A 21,807-nucleotide genomic window follows, 5' to 3' on the forward strand; every position below is an offset into this window, starting at 1 on the left:
GCAGCATTTTTGGGACAAAATAAAAAACGATTTTCCCCCATCCAAGTGGGTATAGCACTCTCTTGATTGGATGCATATTGACCCAAAGAATGGAAGCTTTTAAATTAAAATATAAGGATTAATACCTCAAGTTTGTTTGTATTTTTACCAAAATAGATAAAAAACAAAGACAATTAGAATACAGATGTAGAAGAATCCAGATGATAAAAACAGGTGTTTTAGGATTTTACCTTCATTACCCGCTTTCTCTTAGATTGCATTTTGCTAGAAAGAAATATTCTATTAAAAATTAAATACATTATACTCATGAAACTATACACGACTACGATGTTAATGACATAAATGATTCATTTCGTTGTGATTTCATTTTTATTGTTATACAGTGACTCTTAATGTGTATCACCTTCCAGTAACTGAGACAACTAATGAGGCAGAAATCATCTTTACGAGAAGCCATGGGACTGCGAGTGGTTGGTTAAAAGCCAGGAGATGTGTGAGAAATGCTACTTCAGAATTTCAAATTGCTTTTGAGGCAACCCGTGTTGACCACTATCGGTATCTTCTTTCTTCGTATATTGCAATCGATGACATTAACAGTGGTATGACTTTTTGTTTATTTTTATTCTCACCTATGGTTGTTTTTTCTTTGTTTAGGTTTTCCCGCTCTAATGCGTCAGAAGTACATTTAAATGCGTTTTAACGTGTGTATTCATGCGATTTGGATCATGCTGCTCATTAGGTTCTTATTCATTTTTATGGCGTTCAATTTCGTTTACAGACATTCAATTGTTTTTGCCAACACATCCAAAGTAGAAATTGCGCCATTCAACTAAATTGTACCCAATCGTCGTTTAATTTCGCACACCTGCATTTAACGATGTTTTTGCCTTCGATTCATACTTTCCTTTCCGTTTATGAAGAATCGATTTAGCACTTCGCGCATTCAATATAACAACATTTCCATCAAAATGGACAAAAAGGTCAACAGAGGTAACGCTGAAAACAAAAGGTTTTAATTAGGACAGCTGCACTTGTCATCTTGGGGGTTTCTTTTTATGTTCAATTCTTTGGCACCTTTCTTTCATCATTGCAGCAATATTCATCGTGACCTGTGTCAACTTGTTTTAATAATTTCATTTTAATTCGTCCATCTTTTAATTATGTATTCATATTTTGTTGGGATTGTAAATATATATTCAGTGACGAAGCAAGGTATTTTTTTTTGGGGGGGGGGAGTTGACGTGAAAAAGGGCATGCGCAAAATCCGTGCTGAAAGATGGACAATTCTTTTACACCAGTTACCCGGCACTTTTTGGAAAACAGGGCACTCGTTACGAAATATTTTTTAGGGGGTGAGGGTTAATACCCTCTCTCCCCCTCAGATGCTACGCCACTGAAATTTCTTTCAATTCTTTGTGATTGTTCTCCAAAAAAAAATGGTCCAAGTGGTTTATTTCAATTCCAATGCCGAAATGCCGAATTTGAATGCTGTTCGGTAATAATTTCAATTTGAATGAGTTTATTTTTTACCTTCAAATTTGATTGCCGAATTTTTTCGGATCACGGGCTGAAAAAAAACGAATCTGAATTTATTTATTTTAGTATTTAAATTAAACGATGATCTTAAATTGCATTCAAATTCGCGCTAAAATGGACAACTGGAAGCTAATTTTGTTGAAATTTTGTTCTAATTAAACAGGAAAACTGTTAGAATTTATAACGAATAACCGTCTCCCCGGGTCTGATGAATTTTAAACTACCCTGCAATTTACCCAAATGATATTGACATTGTCGAACTTTGTCAAACTGAAAAGGAACCTGACTTTTTTTTCTAAAATAAATTCAAATCTATACTTTATTGATTGAACTTTTACGTAATCGGTAAGGAAAACTTACATTATTTTCCAATATCAGTTTCCCTCGTTTTTTGGTCTTTCATGTGACAAAAACAATAGTTAGATTTTCGGTTTTTTTCGATATTCGCATACGTTTGTAAAGCTAATTTGCGGTTTTAAGTTTACTGTTCGATAATCGACTTACACAAACACGTGTGCAGCAAATGTATGTGTGTAAGACTTCAAGACGAGTAACTTTACAGTCATGTTTTGTTTGTCGCGTTCTAATAACCTAGCACGGTCCACATTGTTCGTGTTCGTTTATTATGTGCTGGTCTTGACATGTCTCGTGACTTTATCAACATGTTTTTGGATGTTGTTCTTTTATGCCCCCGGCGAAATGCATGTGCATTTTACGTTTCCCCTGAGAAGGACAATGATTGCCCTCCTGAACCAAAGAGGCTATATCCAATTTTTACTTCCGACAAGGAGGTTATATTTTCATCGGCGTTGGTTTGCTAACTAGAGATAACTCTAAAAGTTATTGACAGATTTTCATCAAACAAAATCTAGGGGTGGTTCTTGGTACAAGTACAAATCAGTTAAGTTTTGGAAATGATCCGGATCTGGGTCTGGATCTTTAATTTTTAAAGGATTATTCACCATTAAGAGATAGGAACGATTAAAATGTTATGAATGAACTGTAGTGTGTGCTTACCAGGCGGAGCCTATCGCTTATCCCCTCACCGGCAAAGAGAGTATAGTTGGGGGTGACTGACCGACGCCATATTGCCTGACTGCAATTCATCTGCTGCGAAGCGCGGCCAAAAATCCCCTGGGTGTACGTCGTGCTTCACACACAAGGAACAGTGCGCGTCAACCAGCGAAATGTCCCGCCCATGGCACGTCGTTGCTAGGTAAAAAGGCGCCCTCTTTGTCGGCGCACGGATCCGATTGCGTGAATGCACGTACATGCATACGTGTTGGACAGCGTGCGTATTTTTGTTCCTATAGGAGAGATGGGGCCAAGTCATGCATAATTCACTTTTCCTTGGAATCATTGCAAGACACATAGGTTCTCATTCTCTATTTGTTATACCCTTAAATAAAACGATAAATTTAGAGAAGAAAATAGTCGAAGAAAATGATCAGCGTCGATGTGGATTCCAACCAGTGATTTTTTTGTATCCATAGCTCATCTCGCTATCCTATGGTGGCCCTGTAGGGACAACACACATCTAAATTTCTTCGCAGATTTCTACAATGTCGCACATTTTTTTTTTGCACATTTCTGCGATATTGCGCATTTTATCTCAAAATCTGCGCAGATTTCTGCAATGTTACACATTTTATCGCAGAAAAAAATCTGCTCGGATTTCTGCGATGTCGCACATTTTTATCACAGAAATCTGCCAGCGGAGATTTTTGCGATGTCGCACATTTTATCGCACATTTCTGCGAAGATTTTTGCGATAAAATGCGCCATATCGCAGAAATCGGTGCAGAAATGTACGATAAAAGGTGCCACATCGCAGAAATCTGCGATAAATGTGCGGCGTCGCAGAAATCTGCGCAGATTTCTGCGTTAAATGTGCAATATCGCAGAAATTTGCCGAGAAATGTGCGATAAATGTGCAATATCGTAGAAATTTGAGCAGAAATGTGCGATAAAATGTGCGACATCGCTAAAATCTCGATGTGTGATGTCCCTTCAGGGGCACTAGGCGACTGAATGGTAGCTCGACGACTACCGTTCTCGAGCAGTGTAGAAACAAGCAGTAGGTAGAGACTGACAGGGCAGCCGAAAGACCATGATATAATATGCAGGAACATTTTGAAGGAATTTATTAGCCCGGTTCATACTTCACGCGAAAGCATGTGCAAGCGAAACTCATGTCATCAACAATGGTGGGCCGGTGCGCTTCGAATGTATTGTTGACGTCACGAATTTCGTCTCGCTTTCGCTTTCGCGTGAAGTATGAACCATAGAGAGTGTTAACAAATTTCCCATAGATATAGAATAAAAAGACTAGATCAGAAGCGTGTATACGCGCCATAGAGTGTGCACAAATTTTCCATAGAAATAAAACTTAAATAACTAGATCGGACGCGCGTTCGAACGCGCCATTCACTGTGCACAAAAGTTTTGGGTTCTTCATGGACGCGCTGCAAAGTCACGTGAATAGGGCCACGCGCAAAGGGCAGCTGGTGAATGCTGGACGTAAAAATATCGCCAAAACCTGGGGTGCGTTTTGGCGGACATAACCAAGAAATGGTTCGGTGGTTTCTTGTCTGTGAATTTCTTCAGCAATAATAATTGGGTTAGAATTACGCATGATCATGTAGTACTCAAATCCCCAAAACAATTAACCAAAGAGAAACCACCGAACCAATTTTTGGTTAGGACCGCCAAAACTCACCCCTGAATTCATGCAGCTATTCGTTGAAGTTCTTAACAACAGATTGACATTTTTAACTACGATTTTTGACAGTTCACATTCCTTTGAAAAGTTACACATGGGTTTGCCTCTGTGTCTTATTTTGGGCCAACTTGGTGACTGTGCGAAGGCAAATGTCAAAAGCGTAGTCAAATGTCAATCTGTTTAATGAGATTTTCCCCTCTTTTTCAAAATGTGCAATAAATGTCAACCGTTACCTGCCATCAGACAAAACATAAACTTCTAATTTTACCAACATCAAAATGAAATAACAGAAAATCATTTTGTAAATGAGCAACGATAAAAACACGCACTCGAAATATTATGTTGCATTATCTGCGAACCTCAATAGGAACATTACATTTGAAATGAATGGATGGCTACAAAAACAAGTCTCTGGCTGTCTGTTGTGAGTACTGAACACACTGATACTAAATAACTTTCAGATAATAAACAATGTAAACTTACTCGTTAGCTAATAAATACACTGATGACATGGCAGTTCCATATCCATAGCCATTAATCAAGATGTCAAGAATGTCATTGCTCATGAAAAAAATACATTAGGTTGTCACCATCCGCATATTGTGGTCTAGCCTATGCAACTACCAGCAGGTGAGTGCTTCTCATAAATTTATGAACCAGAATGAGTAATTTCAATATATCTTCCTCATATGCATGAACGCAAAAAGACATTTATTTAATCTTTCAATTTCTGAGGAGCAACAGTAAGACGATAACGAAATACTGACTTGTTAGATTTTAGCTATGGTCCACGCATGAGGCACAGTTACGCGTGGTCAGCTATCACCTCACTGCACGCACAGTCAGCAGTGCAATCTTCTTTCTGACGAAGACGTACGCTTTCGTCGAGCAGTGCAAACTTCTTCATCTGTTCACCATGACTGTGATTCGTTGAGCAAGGCGTAGTTTTCCCAGCTCCAGCAAAGTGAATTCCAATTGCAGAATATGAAACTGTGTTTCCATCTGGTCGGCCGTCTCTGGAGTAACAAGTTGCTTCTCTTTCATGCCTTTTACCACCCGTCTTTTTGGACATGATCGTCGATTTTCCTGCCGGAGTTGTCTGTTTTCCTGTTCAAGCTTGGATATATAGCCTTCCTGCTACTGCCGAGTGTAGATCCATTTCTGGTGGTAGACTGTATGCATGCTATATCGCTGATGTTTGTTTTGCCGATACAGCCTGCACTGAAGCAACACTTCGACGGGGCTTGGGTCTGTTCTTTCCATGCCGTTGGCAGCTTTTCTCTCTCGTGCTGAAGTCCATACACGCGACTGAAGTCTTTCTACGAAATAAAACAAATAAAGCACATAATTGGCCTTTAAATACATGACAATAATTATCGATAGTGTATCCTGACCCCAAGGCTCATTGTAACACTTACAGGCTTCAAATGAGTCAGGTAGTCTTCAAAGATCATTGACGGTACGGCATCGTCACGCAGACGTGTCCCCCCCCCCCCTTCCACCTTGAAGCACTCTGCAGGGAAATGGTCGCTGCAAAGACGATAGTGCTTTGTTGGATTCCATTTGCTGCCATTTGGAATATTTCTCCTAATCCGCTGCAGTCAAACTTTTAATCTCTTTAGATCGCCGTTGGGGAACCTGGGAAGTAAAATTAATAAGCCTCGATTGAATTTTTTTGTAGTTTTAGCAAAATGCACACATTTTTGTAGGACTTTATCCTTCAAGATGTACAATCCGTGTCCTCCAAAAAAAAAAATGAAAAGGAGATGGGAGTTGCCTAGATACACTTTACACTACAGATCATTTATTAAAATAAAAAAATGACGGATCATCAAATACGCCTTGAAATTGTTCTCAGTGCAAACGTCATTGAGTGTGTTCAAACTAGGGGAATGGTACATTTTCTTTAATCACACACATCCCACAACAAAAAGTGACTCCAAATCCTCGTTCCCCCGCGGACTATTGAAAACCAGGAGAGGAGAGGGGCGACGTTAGGCCAGAACAATTGTTAGTCGATGTTCAGGATTAGGAGTACCATCTTAAATTTTAAAACAAAATTATACTGCCAGGGTTTTAAGTAGGCCCTGCGTGGTTATTACAAAATTCGGAGGATCCTTTGGATCACACATGGGGGATTTTTCTCCACACCCATTCCTGTGATTTATGTCCATTCGCAATGCGTATAAACGTAGCCTATATTATTGAGTTAATTGTTATAACAGCTGTCTTGTTCGAAATACAGTCTCAAGAGATAAATTTCTATGTATTAAGTTACTCACACATGATGTTAACTTCTTGAGAGACTGTCCTCCGGGACCCTTTCTCCGTCCCTGTTGCACTTCGCTGCTGCACAGTTTGCCACCATTTTCAAGTCCAATAAGTGATGGAGAAGTACATGAAAGTACAAGTGATCGTCACGCCGAAGAAATGCGCGTTTAAATTTTTGACCCTATTCACGTGACTAATGGCAGCGTCCTGTCAAAACGCGCGTATCATACGCGCGTCTGATCTAGTTTTTTAAGTTCTATATCTATGAAATTTTCCCGTTCCCGCACGGACGCTCTACGCGTAGTAGTGCGTGGGGCAAAACGTGCGTTACGCGCACCTACATTCCCGTAGGTTTGTGCACAAACTATGTCCGTCAAAGTAACATTTTCTTACCAGTAGTTATCATATATCCAAACAAATTCAATATGCATTTTCAAGCTGGGTAGATCACCTCGAAGTTTGCTCCATTTCCCCGTGTAATTATTGTTTGTTTCAAAATTGGTGGTGCCCGTTGCTAAAAATTGTTTCAAACAATGAAAAGGAAAAATTAGAATGTAAAAACTGCTTTAAAATAACCGTTGAATTAGTTAAGAAAATTGTGAAATTTTGCAATGGAAGATTTTAGAGATCTGTGTTACAATTATTATTCTTTTTGGGATGAGAACAATTTACTTGGATTGCATTTTATATGTGTGACTTTTAATGGCAATAATATTGCCCCTGAAAACCGTTTTAAGAATGAAATAAAATTACACTCCCGTAATGAATGTTAGTGAAGGGCTGGGGCGGGGCGTGCAAACCCGGCCCTTCCTGTATCCAACAGTACAAAACTGCATCTGATATACGGCATATGTTATAGCCTGAGGAGGGACAATGGAGAAAAAATATTCTGGCTGTTGTCCCTTAAAAGCTGCCGTGAATTTAAATTAAAGGACAGCGCAACAACTGCAGGAATATTATTTTTGTTGATGAAAAAAATAAAACACAAACAACACGCACCAGCATTTTAAAACGGAAAATAAATACGAGAAATAAAATGGATCAAACTTCGAAATGAACGTGCAGCTTGATAACCCATATTGAATTTTGTTGGGGAAATAACTACTGTTTATATTAGCGGGCCTTGAAGCGCGCGCGCCTGGCGCACGCACGCCTTTGCGCGTGTGCGCAGCAGTTACAAAATAATTGTTCGATTTCATATCAGTTTCTTCATTGTTTTTTTTACATGTTTGTGAAAAAACCATCGATCAAATAGAAGTGTGCTACAAATGTCAACAAAGTCGAAAGTTAATTGAAGTACCATTTATTGATTTGTTCATTTACAAACTGTGCATGGATATTTATGACCAAAATATGATGTAAATATTGTAGCTTAATTGGAACTTATCGTAATGTTCCTATTGTTTTACATATTTATTATTATAGATTAAACGAAGTCATCACCCGCCGTGTGAGTTTGTGACAAAATCTTTGTAGCACAAGCCGCAGTCATCGGTATCTTCTACAGTTTAATGACTGATGGTGCCGTCGGAAACACTAGTATTGGCGCTAACGCTAAGCTCAATCGACTCTTCCAGTTCTGCGAAGGAGAAGCTTTGGCAGTCATCCGTTGTTGCGCCATGATGCAGCCGGATGAAGGTTACGCCAAGGCCAAAGAACTGCTTCGAGAGCGTTTCGGAAATGGTTATAGAATTTCCGAGACCTGGGTAAGAAGACTTACAGAAGGTCAACGGATCATGCCAGGAGACTGCAGAGCCGTTCAGAAAATGGCGGATGAATTGAGAAGCTGTACACTTGCACTAAAGGCTATGGACAAGTTGGACGAGATCGATACCAAGAGGAGTCTAGCTTTAATTGTGAAGAGACTCCCACAGTACCTCCAGTCGAAGTGGCGTTCCATGGCAGTGCAGCACCTCGATGAGACCGGTCGTTACCCTAGCATCGACAAGCTTTGGAAGTTTACCAGCAAGGACACTCGGGAAGCGGTGATACCGTTAAATCCCCCGACGTGTACCGCATGGCAGTACACCTGTTTGGAGGCGTGTGGAGCCCCAGTTTTGCCAACGTTGCCCTCAGACGGACGGCAGAAGATAATGTGGACGACTTCAATGCCGATGTTCTGGCTACAGTGAAGGAGAACTTCTACGTGGACGACTGCCTGAAGTCCCTAGATTCCGAGGGTGAAGCAGTTGAGACGGTGAAGCAGTTGACTGACATACTGGCGAAGGGAGGTTTCCGCCTGACAAAGTGGATTAGCAATAGCAGAAGAGTAAATGAATCCGTGCCGCCGGAAGAGAGAGCAAAGGGTGTCAAGAACCTTGATCTTAGTCAAGAAGAGCTACCTGTTGAGAGAGCGTTGGAAGTCCATTGGGATACTGAGCACGACTTACTCAGAATGAAGATCAAGTCAAAACATGGTAGTCAGACAAGAAGAGGCTTACTGAGCGTCATCTGTTCAGTGTATGACCCATTGGGGTTTGTTTTCCCGTACATCCTTCGGGCGAAACTCCTCTTTCAGGACGAGTTCCAAATCGTTGGCAAGAGCTGGGATGATCCTTTAGAGGCCGAAACTCAGGATCACTGGGCGAAGTGGTTAGATAAGCTTTCTCTTTTAAAAGAGTTTGCTGTTGAAAGATGCCTCGTGCCAAGCAACTTCGGAGAGATAAGTGAATGCCGTTTGCATCACTTTTCAGATGCCTCTCAAGATGCGTGTGGGAGTGTATCTTATGCTCGTTTTGTCAATTCTGCGGGAGAAATCCACTGTAGTTTTCTGATAGGAAAATCACGCCCGGCACCTTTGAAGACGATGACGATACCCAGACTGGAGCTTTCTGCAGCAGTAGTAGCTGTAAAGATGGAGCAGATGCTACGAAGGGAGCTGAAACTGAACGTCTGCGGGTCCACGTTCTGGACTGACAGCATGCTTGTGCTGCAGTACATCAAGAACACATCAAAGCGCTTACACACGTTTGCAGCCAACAGGGTGGCTGTCATACATGATGGTTCATCTGTTGACCAGTGGCGATATGTAAATACGGATCGAAATCCTGCTGATGACGCATCGAGAGGTCTGGACGCGCACAACATGATCTCCAAAGACAGGTGGAGAAAGGGACCAGAATTCCTCTGGCAGGATGAGAAGAGTTGGCCAGCAACTCCTCAAACTCCAAATCTTCTCGAGACGGATCGGGAAGTGAAGAAAGTAGCAGTGACACGAGCTACGGGAGGCGCAGTGACAGCTGATCCTGTGGCAAGACTTATCAGCAAGTATTTCAGTTGGAACCATCTAAAGAAGGCTGTGGCGTGGGTCCTGCGTTGCAAGAAGTGGTTGATTGAACGCAGATCTCGATCCATATGGAGTGGAAATCGACTGACCGCAGCAGAGATGGATGATGCAGAACTTGCTGTAATAAGATACGTGCAAAGAATCAACTACGAGCAGGAGATCCGAGACTTAGAGAAAGGGAGACGTTCAGTCCAAAGGCAAATTTCCATCTACAGTCTTGAGCCAATTATCGATGACAACGGTGTTCTGAGACTAGGTGGTAGGCTCAGACAAGCGCCCGTAGAGGCGAGTCGAAAGTTCCCTTCGATTCTACCTAAGCATCATCATGTGTCAACCCTGATTGTTCGTCATGCACATGATACCCTGTTGGGTCATTCAGGCAAGGAACATGTACTCTCTGTGGTGAGACAGCAGTATTGGATTCCGAAGGCCCGGTCACTGATCAAGAATATCTTGAAGGCATGTGTTGTCTGCAAGTGACTGCAGGGAACACCACAGAAACAACGGATGGCAGATCTTCCCGAATGCAGAGTTACTCCAGGAAAACCTCCATTCAGTTATGTGGGTTTTGATTGTTTTGGGCCTTTCTATGTGAAAAGTGGTAGGAGTAAAGAGAAACGCTATGGATTTCTCTTCACGTGCCTCTCCACAAGGGCCACACACCTTGAGAGTCTCCATTCACTGGAGACAGATTCATTTCTGAATGCCTTCATGAGGTTCGCAGCTAGACGAGGTACACCAGAGATAGTGCTCTCTGACAACGGAACCAACTTTGCCGGAGGCGAGAAAGAAATAAGACAGGCCATCTCTCAACTCGAGAAGGATAGTCAGTTGTGAAGCACATTGAATGGAAGCTCAATCCACCTGCAGCTTCGCACATGGGTGGTGTCTGGGAACTGCCAATACGGACCGTACGGAAGGTGCTAGGAGCACTTCTGAAAGACCAAGTTCTAGACGACAAGCGCCTGAGTACCATGTTTTCTGAGGCCGAAGCCATAGTCAATGATCGGCCAATCACCGCTGTCTCTGACGACCCGAATGATTTGGAGGCCCTCACGCCGAGTCATCCGCTCAAATTCAGACCTGGGCATCCAATGCCATTGAGTGGTTTGACGGACGGAGACAAATACCGGAAACGATGGAGACATGTTTAGTATTTGGCAGAGAGGTTTTGGAATCGATGGATTTCCGAATACTTACCAACCCTGCAGCGGCGGCAAAGATGGATTGAGCCACAAAGAAACATCAAGTCAGGCGATATTGTGTTGGTCAGAGACGACAACACTACTCGAGGCCAGTGACCATTGGCACGAGTAACGAGGACTTTCCCTGGCGTAGATGGACTGGTACGCACAGTGGAAGTTCTGACACGTGGTGGCATCCTCAAGAGGCCAATAACCAAACTTTGCCTTCTAGAAGGCGAACTGGATAGAAGATATCAACAACTGAGTTATACTCTACCAATTATAACTTAAGTTTTGTTTTGTTTTTTGGATTTCTGGTTGACTGAACATTCGGAAAGAATTTGAATCACTTTAGCCTTTTGTTGGGGTATTTTAAAATGTTAAACTGCATAAATTTGGTTATTATAATATTAATTGTTATTAATTGACTAGTGGTTAATTGAATGTGTAAATGTTGGCCTGTAGAGCAACGTTTAAGGGGCCGGGATGTTTATGTTAAAATTATTTGTCAGCGGACGTTGAAGCGCGAGCGCCTGGCGCACGCACGCCTTTGCGCGTGTGCGCAGCAGTTACAAAATAATTGTTCGATTTCATATCAGTTTCTTCATTGTTTTTTTTTACATGTTTGTGAAATAAGCATCGATCAAATAGAAGTGTGCTACAAATGTCAACAAAGTCGTAAGTTAATTGAAATACTATTTATTGATTTGTTTATTTACAAACTGTGCATGGATATTTATGACCAAAATATGATGTAAATATTGTAGCTAAATTGGAACTTATCGTAATGTTCGTATTGTTTTACATATTTATTATTATAGATTAAACGAAGTCATCACCCGCCGTGTGAGTTTGTGACAAAATCTTTGTAGCATAAGCCGCCGTCGTTGGTATCTTCTACAACTACTACAGGTCAAAAATATTACTTTTACGGACATAAAAATATATCTTTCCATACAAACCTACCGGAAAAAAAAAGGTGCGCGTAACGCAACTTTTGGCCCACGCGCTAAAAAAATGGCGCCGCCCATGGCAGAACGTGCGTCTGTACGCACTGCCGATCTAGTCTTTTTATTCTATATCTATGAAATTTCCCCGTTCCCGCATGGACGCTCTACGCGCAGTAGTGTGCAAAAAACGGGGCAAAACGTGCGTTACGCGCACCTACATTCCCGTAGGTTTGTGCACAAACTTGCATTTTTATGTCCGTAAAAGTAACTTTTTTTGACCAGTGGTTATTATGTCTCTCACAAAATTAAAATTGTGTATAAAAACATTGTTTTAAACAATGAAAAAGAAAACGTAGAATGTATAAACTGCTTTAAATTAGAGTTGAATTATTTAAAATTAAAATTGAATTGTTTAAATGGATGATTTTGGAGATTTGTGTTACAAGATATTATTATCTTTTGCGGGATGAGAACAATTTACTTGGATTGTAGTTTATATGTAGGACTTTTAATGACAATATTGCCCCTGAAAACCGTTTTAAGAATGAAATTAAATCACACTCCCATAATGTTCCAGCCTTCTGAATGCATTGGCTGATTCGAACCTTTTGGGAGGACGGCTTGAGGGGTACGGATGATGGGTGTGTTTATTTCGAAAAAGCGTCTTGGATATTTGGCCTCAATTTGACGCTAAGAGTGGTGGCGTGAACAGGCTGGGAGGGGGGGGGGCATTGGTAGATGGCAACATCATGAAGATCTTAAAAGCGAGATCGGGAAAGCCGATAGAAGAGAAAGTGGGACATTGAAAGTTACATTTTGCAACGGCAAAGAAAACCACCGCTGCTCATAGGGAAACGAGATGGGTAAACCGTACGAACGATTTAAAAAATAAAGCCTAAAGTTTTTTTACATGTGCTCTACCCATTTTTCAACATTATGGGATTCTTGCGCCTTCTGGAAGATTTTCAGATGCTGGATCACTAGAGGAGAGACTAACTATGAGGAGGGACAATGGAGAAAATTATGTTCTGGATGTTGAAAATAGCACTTAAACAACAGGATGCAAGGTTTTTCTTAGCAACGCGCACCAGCATTTAAAATCGAGAAATAAAAACGAGAAATAAAATGGACCAAACTTCGAAATGAACATTTTGTTCTCCATTGTCCCTCCTCAGGATATGACATACGCCGTTATCAGATACAGTTTTGTACTGTTGGATACTGGGAGGGGGATGCACGCCCCTCCCCCAGCGCTTCACTAAAAAAATAGCTCAAATAAATTTGTGTGATTTTGCTCTCCTCTAGTGGCGTCTGCAGCATCTGAAAATCTTCAAGAAGGCGCAAGAATCTCATAATGTTGAACAAAATGGGAAGAGCACAATGTAAATGAACTTGAGGAGTTAATTAGGTTTTTTTAAATCGTTCGTAAGGATTACCCAATTCGTTTCCCTATAAGTAGCAGTGGTTTTGTAAATTTCTCGTTGCAAAATATAACTATAACCGTCCCGATTTCGCTTCTATCAGTTTTCCCGATTTCGGTCTTAAGATCTCCATGATGTTGCCATCTACCAGCGCCCCTTCCTCCCAGCCTGGTCACGCCACCGCTCTTAGCGTCTAATTGAGGTCAAATATCGTATCACCGATGCTTTTTCGAAATACATGTATGCTCAACAACACATTCATTATCCGTACCTCAGAAGCCATCTTCCCAAAAAGGTTCGAATCTGCCAAGCATTCAGAATTTAATTTTGTCCTTAAAACGGTTTTCTGGGGCAATTTTATTGTCATTAAAAGTCCTAACAATAAAATGCGATCCAAGTAAATTGTTCTCATCCCAAGAAGGATAATAATTGTAACACAAATCTCTAAAATCATCCATTGACTAAACATCTCCAAATTTTCTAAAATATTTCAACAGTAATTTATAGTAGTTTTTACATTTTACGTTTTCCTTTTCATTGTTTAAAACAGTGTTTTATACACATTAATAACATTTTATATAAGCTGACATTTATTTGGATATTTTTTTTCGGCAACGCGCACCACCATTTTAAAACGAAAAATAAATACGAGGGGAAATTGAGCAAACTTCGAGGTGACAACCCTGCTTGAAAATGCATATTGAATTTTGTTGGATGCATAATAATTACTGGTAAAAAAGTTACTTTTACGGCCGTAAAATGCAAGTTTGTGCACAAACCAACGGGAATGTAAGTGTACGTAACACACGTTTTGCACCACGCACTATTGCGCGTAGAGCGTCCATGACGGAACGGGAAAATTTGTGCACACTCTGTGACGCGTATGCACGGGCTGCCGATCTAGTCTTTTTATTCTATATCTATGGGCGCCGCCCATGGCAGAACCATAGACATATAATGGGACACGTTTAAAGTATGGGCGTAAATCGAAGCCACACGCATAGATATAGAATAAAAAGACTCTATATCTATGGCCACACGATAATTCGCGCATCGCGCCAAGCCGCGTGACGCAGCCCGTTTTGCTCACAGAATTTACAACGTAAAAGCAGTTAATCTCGTGTCTAGGTTTTATTATATGTCTATGGGCACAACGCGCGTCTGTACGCATTGCCGATCTAGTTTTCGATCTAGCACATCGGCGTGTGCGCGTAGTATAGCGAGTGCGCGCTCTAGTTTTTTTTTTTTTTAAAGCTCTATCGTACACGTGCATAACATTGCAATATATGTTACTCTGTACATCAATACCTGAAAGCTTCATTCACTCTGCTTGATTATTCTCGGAATTAGAAATGTCAAATAAAGGTATACCAGGTACATTTTGCTAAACAAAATATTCACATAACTGTTTTTTTGTGTGTGTTATGTTTCATCTTGCTCGCAACAGTCCATTGTTGTAGATGGCTGAGTTTATTCTGGCATGCTGAGAGTTTCATCATGATCAGTTAAGGCCTGGCTTAAATTCAGATCGTAAACGCATGCATAATGTTGTATCACAGGAATAGTAACAAAATCGATATTGATAATCACTGAAAAATTACTTGGTCCAATGTTGGGTCCCGTGAGGAAATCCAGCATGCAATATCTACCAGGAGCAAAGAGCACCGTTGAACCGAAAAGATTGCAAGCGATCTGAGAAAAACTACATAATCAAGGAAGTAAGGAAGTTATAGCCCCTAACGTGATCAATTTATTGACTCTTATCAAACAATATTGTGATCGACTCTGTTGTGATCGACTCTATCAAACGCTCAATCGAAGACACCGCAAATTAAAGATGAGCATGACCCTACATCTGCGATCATGCGCGATGGGTAATGGTGCTGGTCTGGTGATTGTGACGATTCCCCAGTTGGCAGAAGAACTTGAAGTGAATGGTCATGGTTTATATATAGGCGGGTTTGGCCACGGGGGCAAAAAGGGTAGGGGAATGTAACGCGATCTCAGCTTCCCCGCTGTCAAACTCATTAACGGTGCGACTACAGTTAAGATGAGTTAAGCTTCACCGTGCAGCACAAAAATAAATGTAATACAAGCCCATAACTTGAAAGCTTAATCAATGCCCCCAACTTTTCAGTGGAAAGGTAAATCATGCAGTCAATGAGCTTCGAATTGCGGCACTTTTAGGTTACAGGGTTAAAAAAGTACTTGTAAACCTTAAAAAAGATTGAGGTAATTTATTGATAAATGGACATAGCATTTTGCTCCTATCCTTCAACAACAGACTTTAATTTTTAATAATTATGCACTGTTTTAGCTTACTTGTACCACCAGTTTAAAATTGCGGTACATGATATTTTTACAATTTTTAATCCACGAATGTGCGCAATTTCTTACTCAAACGGTCAGTGTTTTTCTCGGAAAGTCATGTCGACGGCAGCTGCTTCCTTCCCCCCCCCCCCGCTTTGTTATGAAATCGGTGTCAAAATAATTGCAAGACATTTGTCTTAAACTTCTTGAAAGCTGGACACGAATTTGTGGAAGTGTGCTGGTTAAAATTAAAAATAACCCCTACACGGGCGTGGCTCGTACATGAAAACACTGTTTCCAAGATAAGCATCATTTTCATAATTTGATAAAGCTTGTGAATTTCCCTCCAAATCGTTTTAAAGAAATTCAAAAACAATTTGCGCCGTTAATGTTCATGTAAAAGCAAGAATTTGCCCTTTTCATTCGAATTTTTTCCAAATGGTCCTCAAATTGACCAAAACCCCAAATAAATCGTGCCTCATAGACACTAACACTATGCAATATGGACCTGCTGAGCATTCCAGGGATGTTTTAAGATCATCTTGTAGGTCTAAAAAAACAAAAAACTGACGACTGTGTAAAAAAAGCGGGGCAATGAATCTTTATTATTTTGGCATCCCAACTATAGTTTTGCTTGATCACCAAGTTAAAGCAAGGATTTCTCTACAAATTTAAATAATATTTTATTGACACCTTTCAAAAGTTAAGTGTTAAGATCAAACGACATTAAATTCTTTTTATTTTTTCCTCTTCATGCAGTTCCCGCCACCAGTCTCACCATAGCTGTTGATGGTGTAGATCAATCTTCCGGTGCAAATGTGACTGTTAAAGAGGATACTGACGTCACACTTACCTGCACAGCACTGGGATTAACGCCACGGGTGTCCATAGACTGGTTTAACGGCGGCAATCCTCTTACACCTGACACCGAAACGATCCCGTCGGACGGTGAGGCAACAGATACACGGAGTACATACAGCCCCTTCATCCCAACACGACGTGATGATGGGGGCAGGATAGAATGTCGCACAGGTGGACATCAAACTACACAGTCTGAATTCATATCACTCAATGTTCTGTGTAAGTTATTTCTATTTGTATTGTATTTGCTCTTTTACCTGGAATAGCGTTTTGAAAAAAGTTGATTAATTTGTACATGCATACCAGTTGTATAAAAGCAAATCTTAACGTTTGGTCAATTAAGATCACCTACGTTTGAATCAGAGCTAATGAAAATCAATTAAATGTAGTGTTTGATTCTGAAGATCTGAACAAAAAGATTATTGTTTACACTGACTTGTCTACAGTTTTGTGATCATGTATGCCGGAGAAAAAAAAAACAGACGCTCTACTTGAAGTCTAGTTATCTGACTCTACTTCAGACGAAAAAGAGCAATTTATAGTCGTCAGGTAGTTGTCAGGTCATCTGCTTTGTACCCGTTCACGAATGTGTAACTGATTGCAGACAAAATGTGGACTAACTAAATTTGGGGAATTAAGGACAATATTTAAAAAACAAAGTCATTTCCGTCGCTGGTCGGCCAACCATCATTGGAAATCGATACACACAATTTCGTTTTTCTTAAAAATTTCATCATACCAGGTGCCATGATTTTACAGGACGCCTAAGACTATTATTCATTTACGATCTAGAAAATATTTCATAAAAATTTGGAAGATTTGTTTTTGTTTGCATATGTTGTACATTACCTCCAACCCAAATGTACGTACTGTGGCGGATTGCTCCCGAACCCAGTTACTTCCTCGGACCGGAGACTAACGAGCAGCCTCAAGGCTAAGGGATGCAAGTTCGTTTTGGTGGAAATATACCGCCTAGGGAATTGATTGGTTAACTCTGCTCAATAAGTCAAATAAACACAACAGGACACCTGATTTCAGACCACAATAATTTGTGCATGCCCAAAGCTATCCAGCGTACTGGGCCGTACCATGCGTATGCCTGCGTACATAAAACTTACATAAAACGATAGAGATGCATATGAGGTGCGTATTGTGCGTACGACTGCGTATGAAAAAACGTCAATGCGCAACTCATAAGGAATTAGGATACGCAGAAGTGTGACAGGGCCCTAACCACGTGTGTACGTCTCCACAGCACACAGAACAATGCTGGGCGACGCGCAGCCAATCACATATCTGCGCGCAGTCTTCGCTCGTACCCCCCGCCCTGCAAACAGGACGCTGGGATACTCTGATGAGCTTCACAGAATCTTGTGAAGGAAGTGGCCTATGACCTTTGTATAAAGCATCTGGCTGCAGCTGTTCAAGACCGCAGTTAGACTATGTGCGCAAATGCTATCCGAAAACTTCCTATAGAATTGCGCACAATCCATACCGGATGTGATTTCTGTTTCTTTGCGGACCATGTGGACAAAATTTTGAGCGTCGCATAATGCAATCCGACCGTTCGTGATTCGAAACGGAGCCTGAGCGATTGACGGGAATTGTAAATTTACAACACAGATAAGTTTTACAGAGTTTCCAACATTATTACGCTTTTCAAAGAGAAAAAAATCTCTATTAAACTGGAATACAAGAGTAATGAATCAGTCTTAACGGCCGTTTCAAACCTTGCAGAGTCATGACCTTGATGACGCGCAGGTCACTTGTGACGTAAAATCCAACCAATCAGAGCGTGAATTCATCAGAGTATCCCAGCGTCCTGTTTGCAGGGCGGGGGGTACGAGCGAACGCGCAGTCACGTACACTCATGCGCCACCCCGTGACATTGCTCACTGGGGGAATATCCCTAAATTGTGCTAGTCTCCTAACCAGCCTACATGTTTATAGAACACTTTCGCCACAGTATACAAATCCAAAATGTCAGACAGTATGTCGTTTCAGTCGCAGTAGTATCTTGCTCAAAAGACTTCCGAGAATTATGTTACAGGGATCAAAACATCAGACTCTCTGTTTTTGGGGGGTATTTTTTTTTTCAGTTTGAAAATTATTTATGGTCGTTACAGAGCAGACTTCAATGTTGAAAAGTTGTACTTGAAATAAGTCAATGTATTTTTCTTCTAACAGCTTCTCCGGTGGTAACATCCCTGAAATTCAGGGACGGAATCATCACTTGTGACGCAGATGCCAATCCACTCAGACACGTTGAGTATTACATCATTCTAAATGGCACCAAGCCTAGCTCACCTACGGGTAAAACCATGCCATTCAATTTCGAGGACAATTACTGCACTGAGGTCAGCTGTAATATCACAAATGCGATTGGAACTGGGTCACGGAAACTTGAAGAACCGCTTTGCCCAGGTGAGTTTTCGTCGATTGTAATTAAAGAATTCACATGATGCAATTTAGTTGTATCTTTTAATTAAAAAACACTCATAATTTATTTCTTCTGAGCATCTGTATGCTTTTGTGATATTCAATTTCCGCACTCTTTTCACATAAATTAATTTGTCCCGGCTGTAACATCTGAGTTGATGAGACATTCATTTCTTTTAACATTTACTTCCATAAAACCTCGCCATTGTCATTCTGTGTCAGAAATGTTCTATAAGTAAAACAAAATATGAGTTTGAGATTGGAATTTTCTTTTGAAATTCATTACTTGATCACAATTCTCACTATACATATTCTCGGTTTACATTTCAAAGGTGTTGGTCGCGTATTGCTTTGGACGACAGAAGGTGTAAGAAATGTTAAGATCAAATAATATTGACTTCTTATATGTTTCTGTTCATGCAGCTCCTGCCACCAGTCTCACCATAGCTGTTGATGGTGTAGACAAATTCTCTGGTGCAATAGTGACCGTGACAGAGTATACTGACGTCACACTTTCCTGCAGAGCCCTGGGAGCTATACCACGGGTGTCCATAGACTGGTTTAACGACGGCAATCCTCTTACACCTGACACCGAAACGATTCCACCTGATGGTGAGGCAACAGATACACAGAGTATATGCAGCCCATTCATCCCAACACGACGTGATGATGGGGGCTGGATAGAATGTCGCACAATAGGACCTCAAACTACACAGTCTGAATTCATTTCCCTCAATGTTCTGTGTAAGTTATTTATATTTATATTGTAATTGCTGTATTACTTGGAATAGCGTTCTGAAAAAGTTGATTAATTTGTATATACATACAAATTGTATGAAAGCACATCTTAACGTTTGGTAAACTAATATCACCTACACAAAGACATCTGAATAAGAGCGAATGAAAATCAATTAAATGTAGTGTATGATTCTGAAGATCTGAACAAAAAGCAAATATTGTTTACACCGATGACTTGTCTACAGTTTTGTGATCACGTATGCCGGAAAAAAGAAACAGACGCTCTACTTATAGTCTATTTCTCTGACTCTACTTCAGACGAAAAAGAGCAATTTACTAAAGTCAGGGAGTTGTCAGGTCATCTGGTTTGTATCCGTTCACGTATGTGTAACTGATTGCAAACAAAATGTGCTCTAACTAAATTTGGTGGATTAGGGACGATATTCGAAAAACAAAGTCATTTTCCGTCGGTGGTGGGCCAACAATCATTGGAAATTAATACACACAATTCCATTTTCTTGAAAATGACATCATACCAGGTGCCATGATTTTACAGGATGCTTGATATTATTATTCCCTTACGGTCTAGAAAGCATTTCATAATAATTTGGAAGATTTTTGATGTTTGCATATGTTGTACATTACCTTCAACCCAAATGTACATACACAAATCCAAAATGTTAGACGGCATGTTGCTTCAATCGCAGTAGTATCTTGCTCAAAGGCTTTCGAGAAATATGTTACAGAGATCAAGACTTCAGGCTCTCTTTTTTGATCAGTGTGAAAATTATTATTGGCCGTGACAGAGAAGGCTTAAATGTTGAGAAGTTTTAATTAGGCTAATAATATATATTTTTCTTTTACAGTTTCTCCGCTGGTAACATCCCTGACATACAGGGACGGAATCATCACTTGTGACGCAGATGCCAATCCACTCAGACACATCGAATATTACATCATTCTAAATGGCACCAAGCCTAACGCGCCTACTGGTAAAACCCTGGGGTTTAATGTTGATGACAATTACTGCACAGAGGTCAGCTGTAATGTCACAAATACGATTGGAACTGGGTCACAGAAACTTGAAGAACCGCTTTGCCCAGGTGACTGAGTTTTCGTCCAATGCAATTAAAGAAATCAAATAATTTAACTTGGTGATTTTCTTTAAAAAGTCCTTCCACTAAAAAAATAAAATTCATTTATTCTCGAGCGATCCTACTGTCGACGACAAATAAATGCAATTTTCTATTTCAAGTTTTCTGTCACATTAATTTAAACTGTTTATAATTCATCCAGGCCCTATAATATCAGTTGGAACAATTTATTCCATTTTGAACATTTTCAATGAAACTCCCGTCAAAACATTCCTGACAATGTCATTCTTTGTCAAGCAATTTAGTGTACGGCGAAAGATTTAGTTTCAGATTGGAATTTCATTGAGGAATCTCATTATCTAATCAAATATCTCGGTTTACATTTCAAAGGTTTTGCTCGTGTATCGCTACCAACAACAGACGGATTAATTCAAAGCACCAGTACCACAGACTCCTCCAGGAAGCAAGGTAAGTTTTGCAACATTGAAAATGAATTAGATTTAATATATTAAGTGCGCCTTTACAACATGATCATTTACCAGATAACCTTACATATATGAAAACCTTGGCTTTGTGGTTTTTTGTTTCAAAAACTTGACAATGCAGTTATCACTTGATAGAGGCCATTCAGAGAGTCCGCAAGATATAACAAAGGATAACATAGGCCAAAATGTACTGATTGATTACGAAAACTGACATAATAAAGCTCATGTTGTCTTACAGCTTCCTATCCTGTAGGCATCATTATTGGACTTGTATTGGCAGCCTTTGTCATTGTGGGTGTCGCTTGTGGTATTGCTATTGTCATATGGAGACGTCGTCAGAGACCATTGGAAACCGGCGTACAAGATGGCATGTAAGTCAATGTAAAAGGCTACGTTGTGGCAGAGACTAATATTTTCTGTGAAAGTTTGAAACCCTAAGTTGTGATTTTCCGTTACTAGACGTTTTGAAATAGGCTTCATAACACAGCTTTTAAGGTACATTAATTTTCC

The 21,807-nt window shown here is 40.4% G+C and overlaps 1 protein-coding gene and 1 long non-coding RNA gene across 2 annotated transcripts; both read left to right on the forward strand.

Annotated features, from left to right (window-relative positions):
- The first annotated feature begins 8,040 nt into the window (after nt 1–8,040).
- LOC119725213 lies at nt 8,041–10,969 on the forward strand. Its single transcript, XM_038196577.1, has 3 exons — nt 8,041–8,235; nt 8,469–10,074; nt 10,686–10,969. The coding sequence occupies exons 1-3, from the start codon at nt 8,041–8,043 to the stop codon at nt 10,967–10,969; spliced, it is 2,085 nt and encodes a 694-aa protein (XP_038052505.1).
- An 8,684-nt stretch (nt 10,970–19,653) lies between these two features.
- LOC119725218 lies at nt 19,654–21,264 on the forward strand. The gene is made up of 3 exons (XR_005270689.1): nt 19,654–19,724; nt 20,585–20,821; nt 21,203–21,264. It is a non-coding gene; the product is annotated as an uncharacterized LOC119725218 (long non-coding RNA).
- Nucleotides 21,265–21,807: the final 543 nt, after the last annotated feature.

Source organism: Patiria miniata, unplaced genomic scaffold (genome assembly GCF_015706575.1).
Source record: "Patiria miniata isolate m_02_andy unplaced genomic scaffold, ASM1570657v1 HiC_scaffold_18, whole genome shotgun sequence".
In the NCBI taxonomy this organism is placed as follows: domain Eukaryota; kingdom Metazoa; phylum Echinodermata; class Asteroidea; order Valvatida; family Asterinidae; genus Patiria; species Patiria miniata.

Bases quoted from the DNA above. Each gene is read 5' to 3' on its own strand.
- LOC119725213 (XM_038196577.1), top strand. From the start codon at position 8,041: ATGACTGATGGTGCCGTCGGAAACACTAGTATTGGCGCTAACGCTAAG. The intron at 8,236-8,468 runs GTAAGAAGACTT...TCGTTACCCTAG, and splicing joins ATAGAATTTCCGAGACCTGG to CATCGACAAGCTTTGGAAGT. The intron at 10,075-10,685 runs GTAGGCTCAGAC...ATCCACCTGCAG, and splicing joins CGGTGTTCTGAGACTAGGTG to CTTCGCACATGGGTGGTGTC.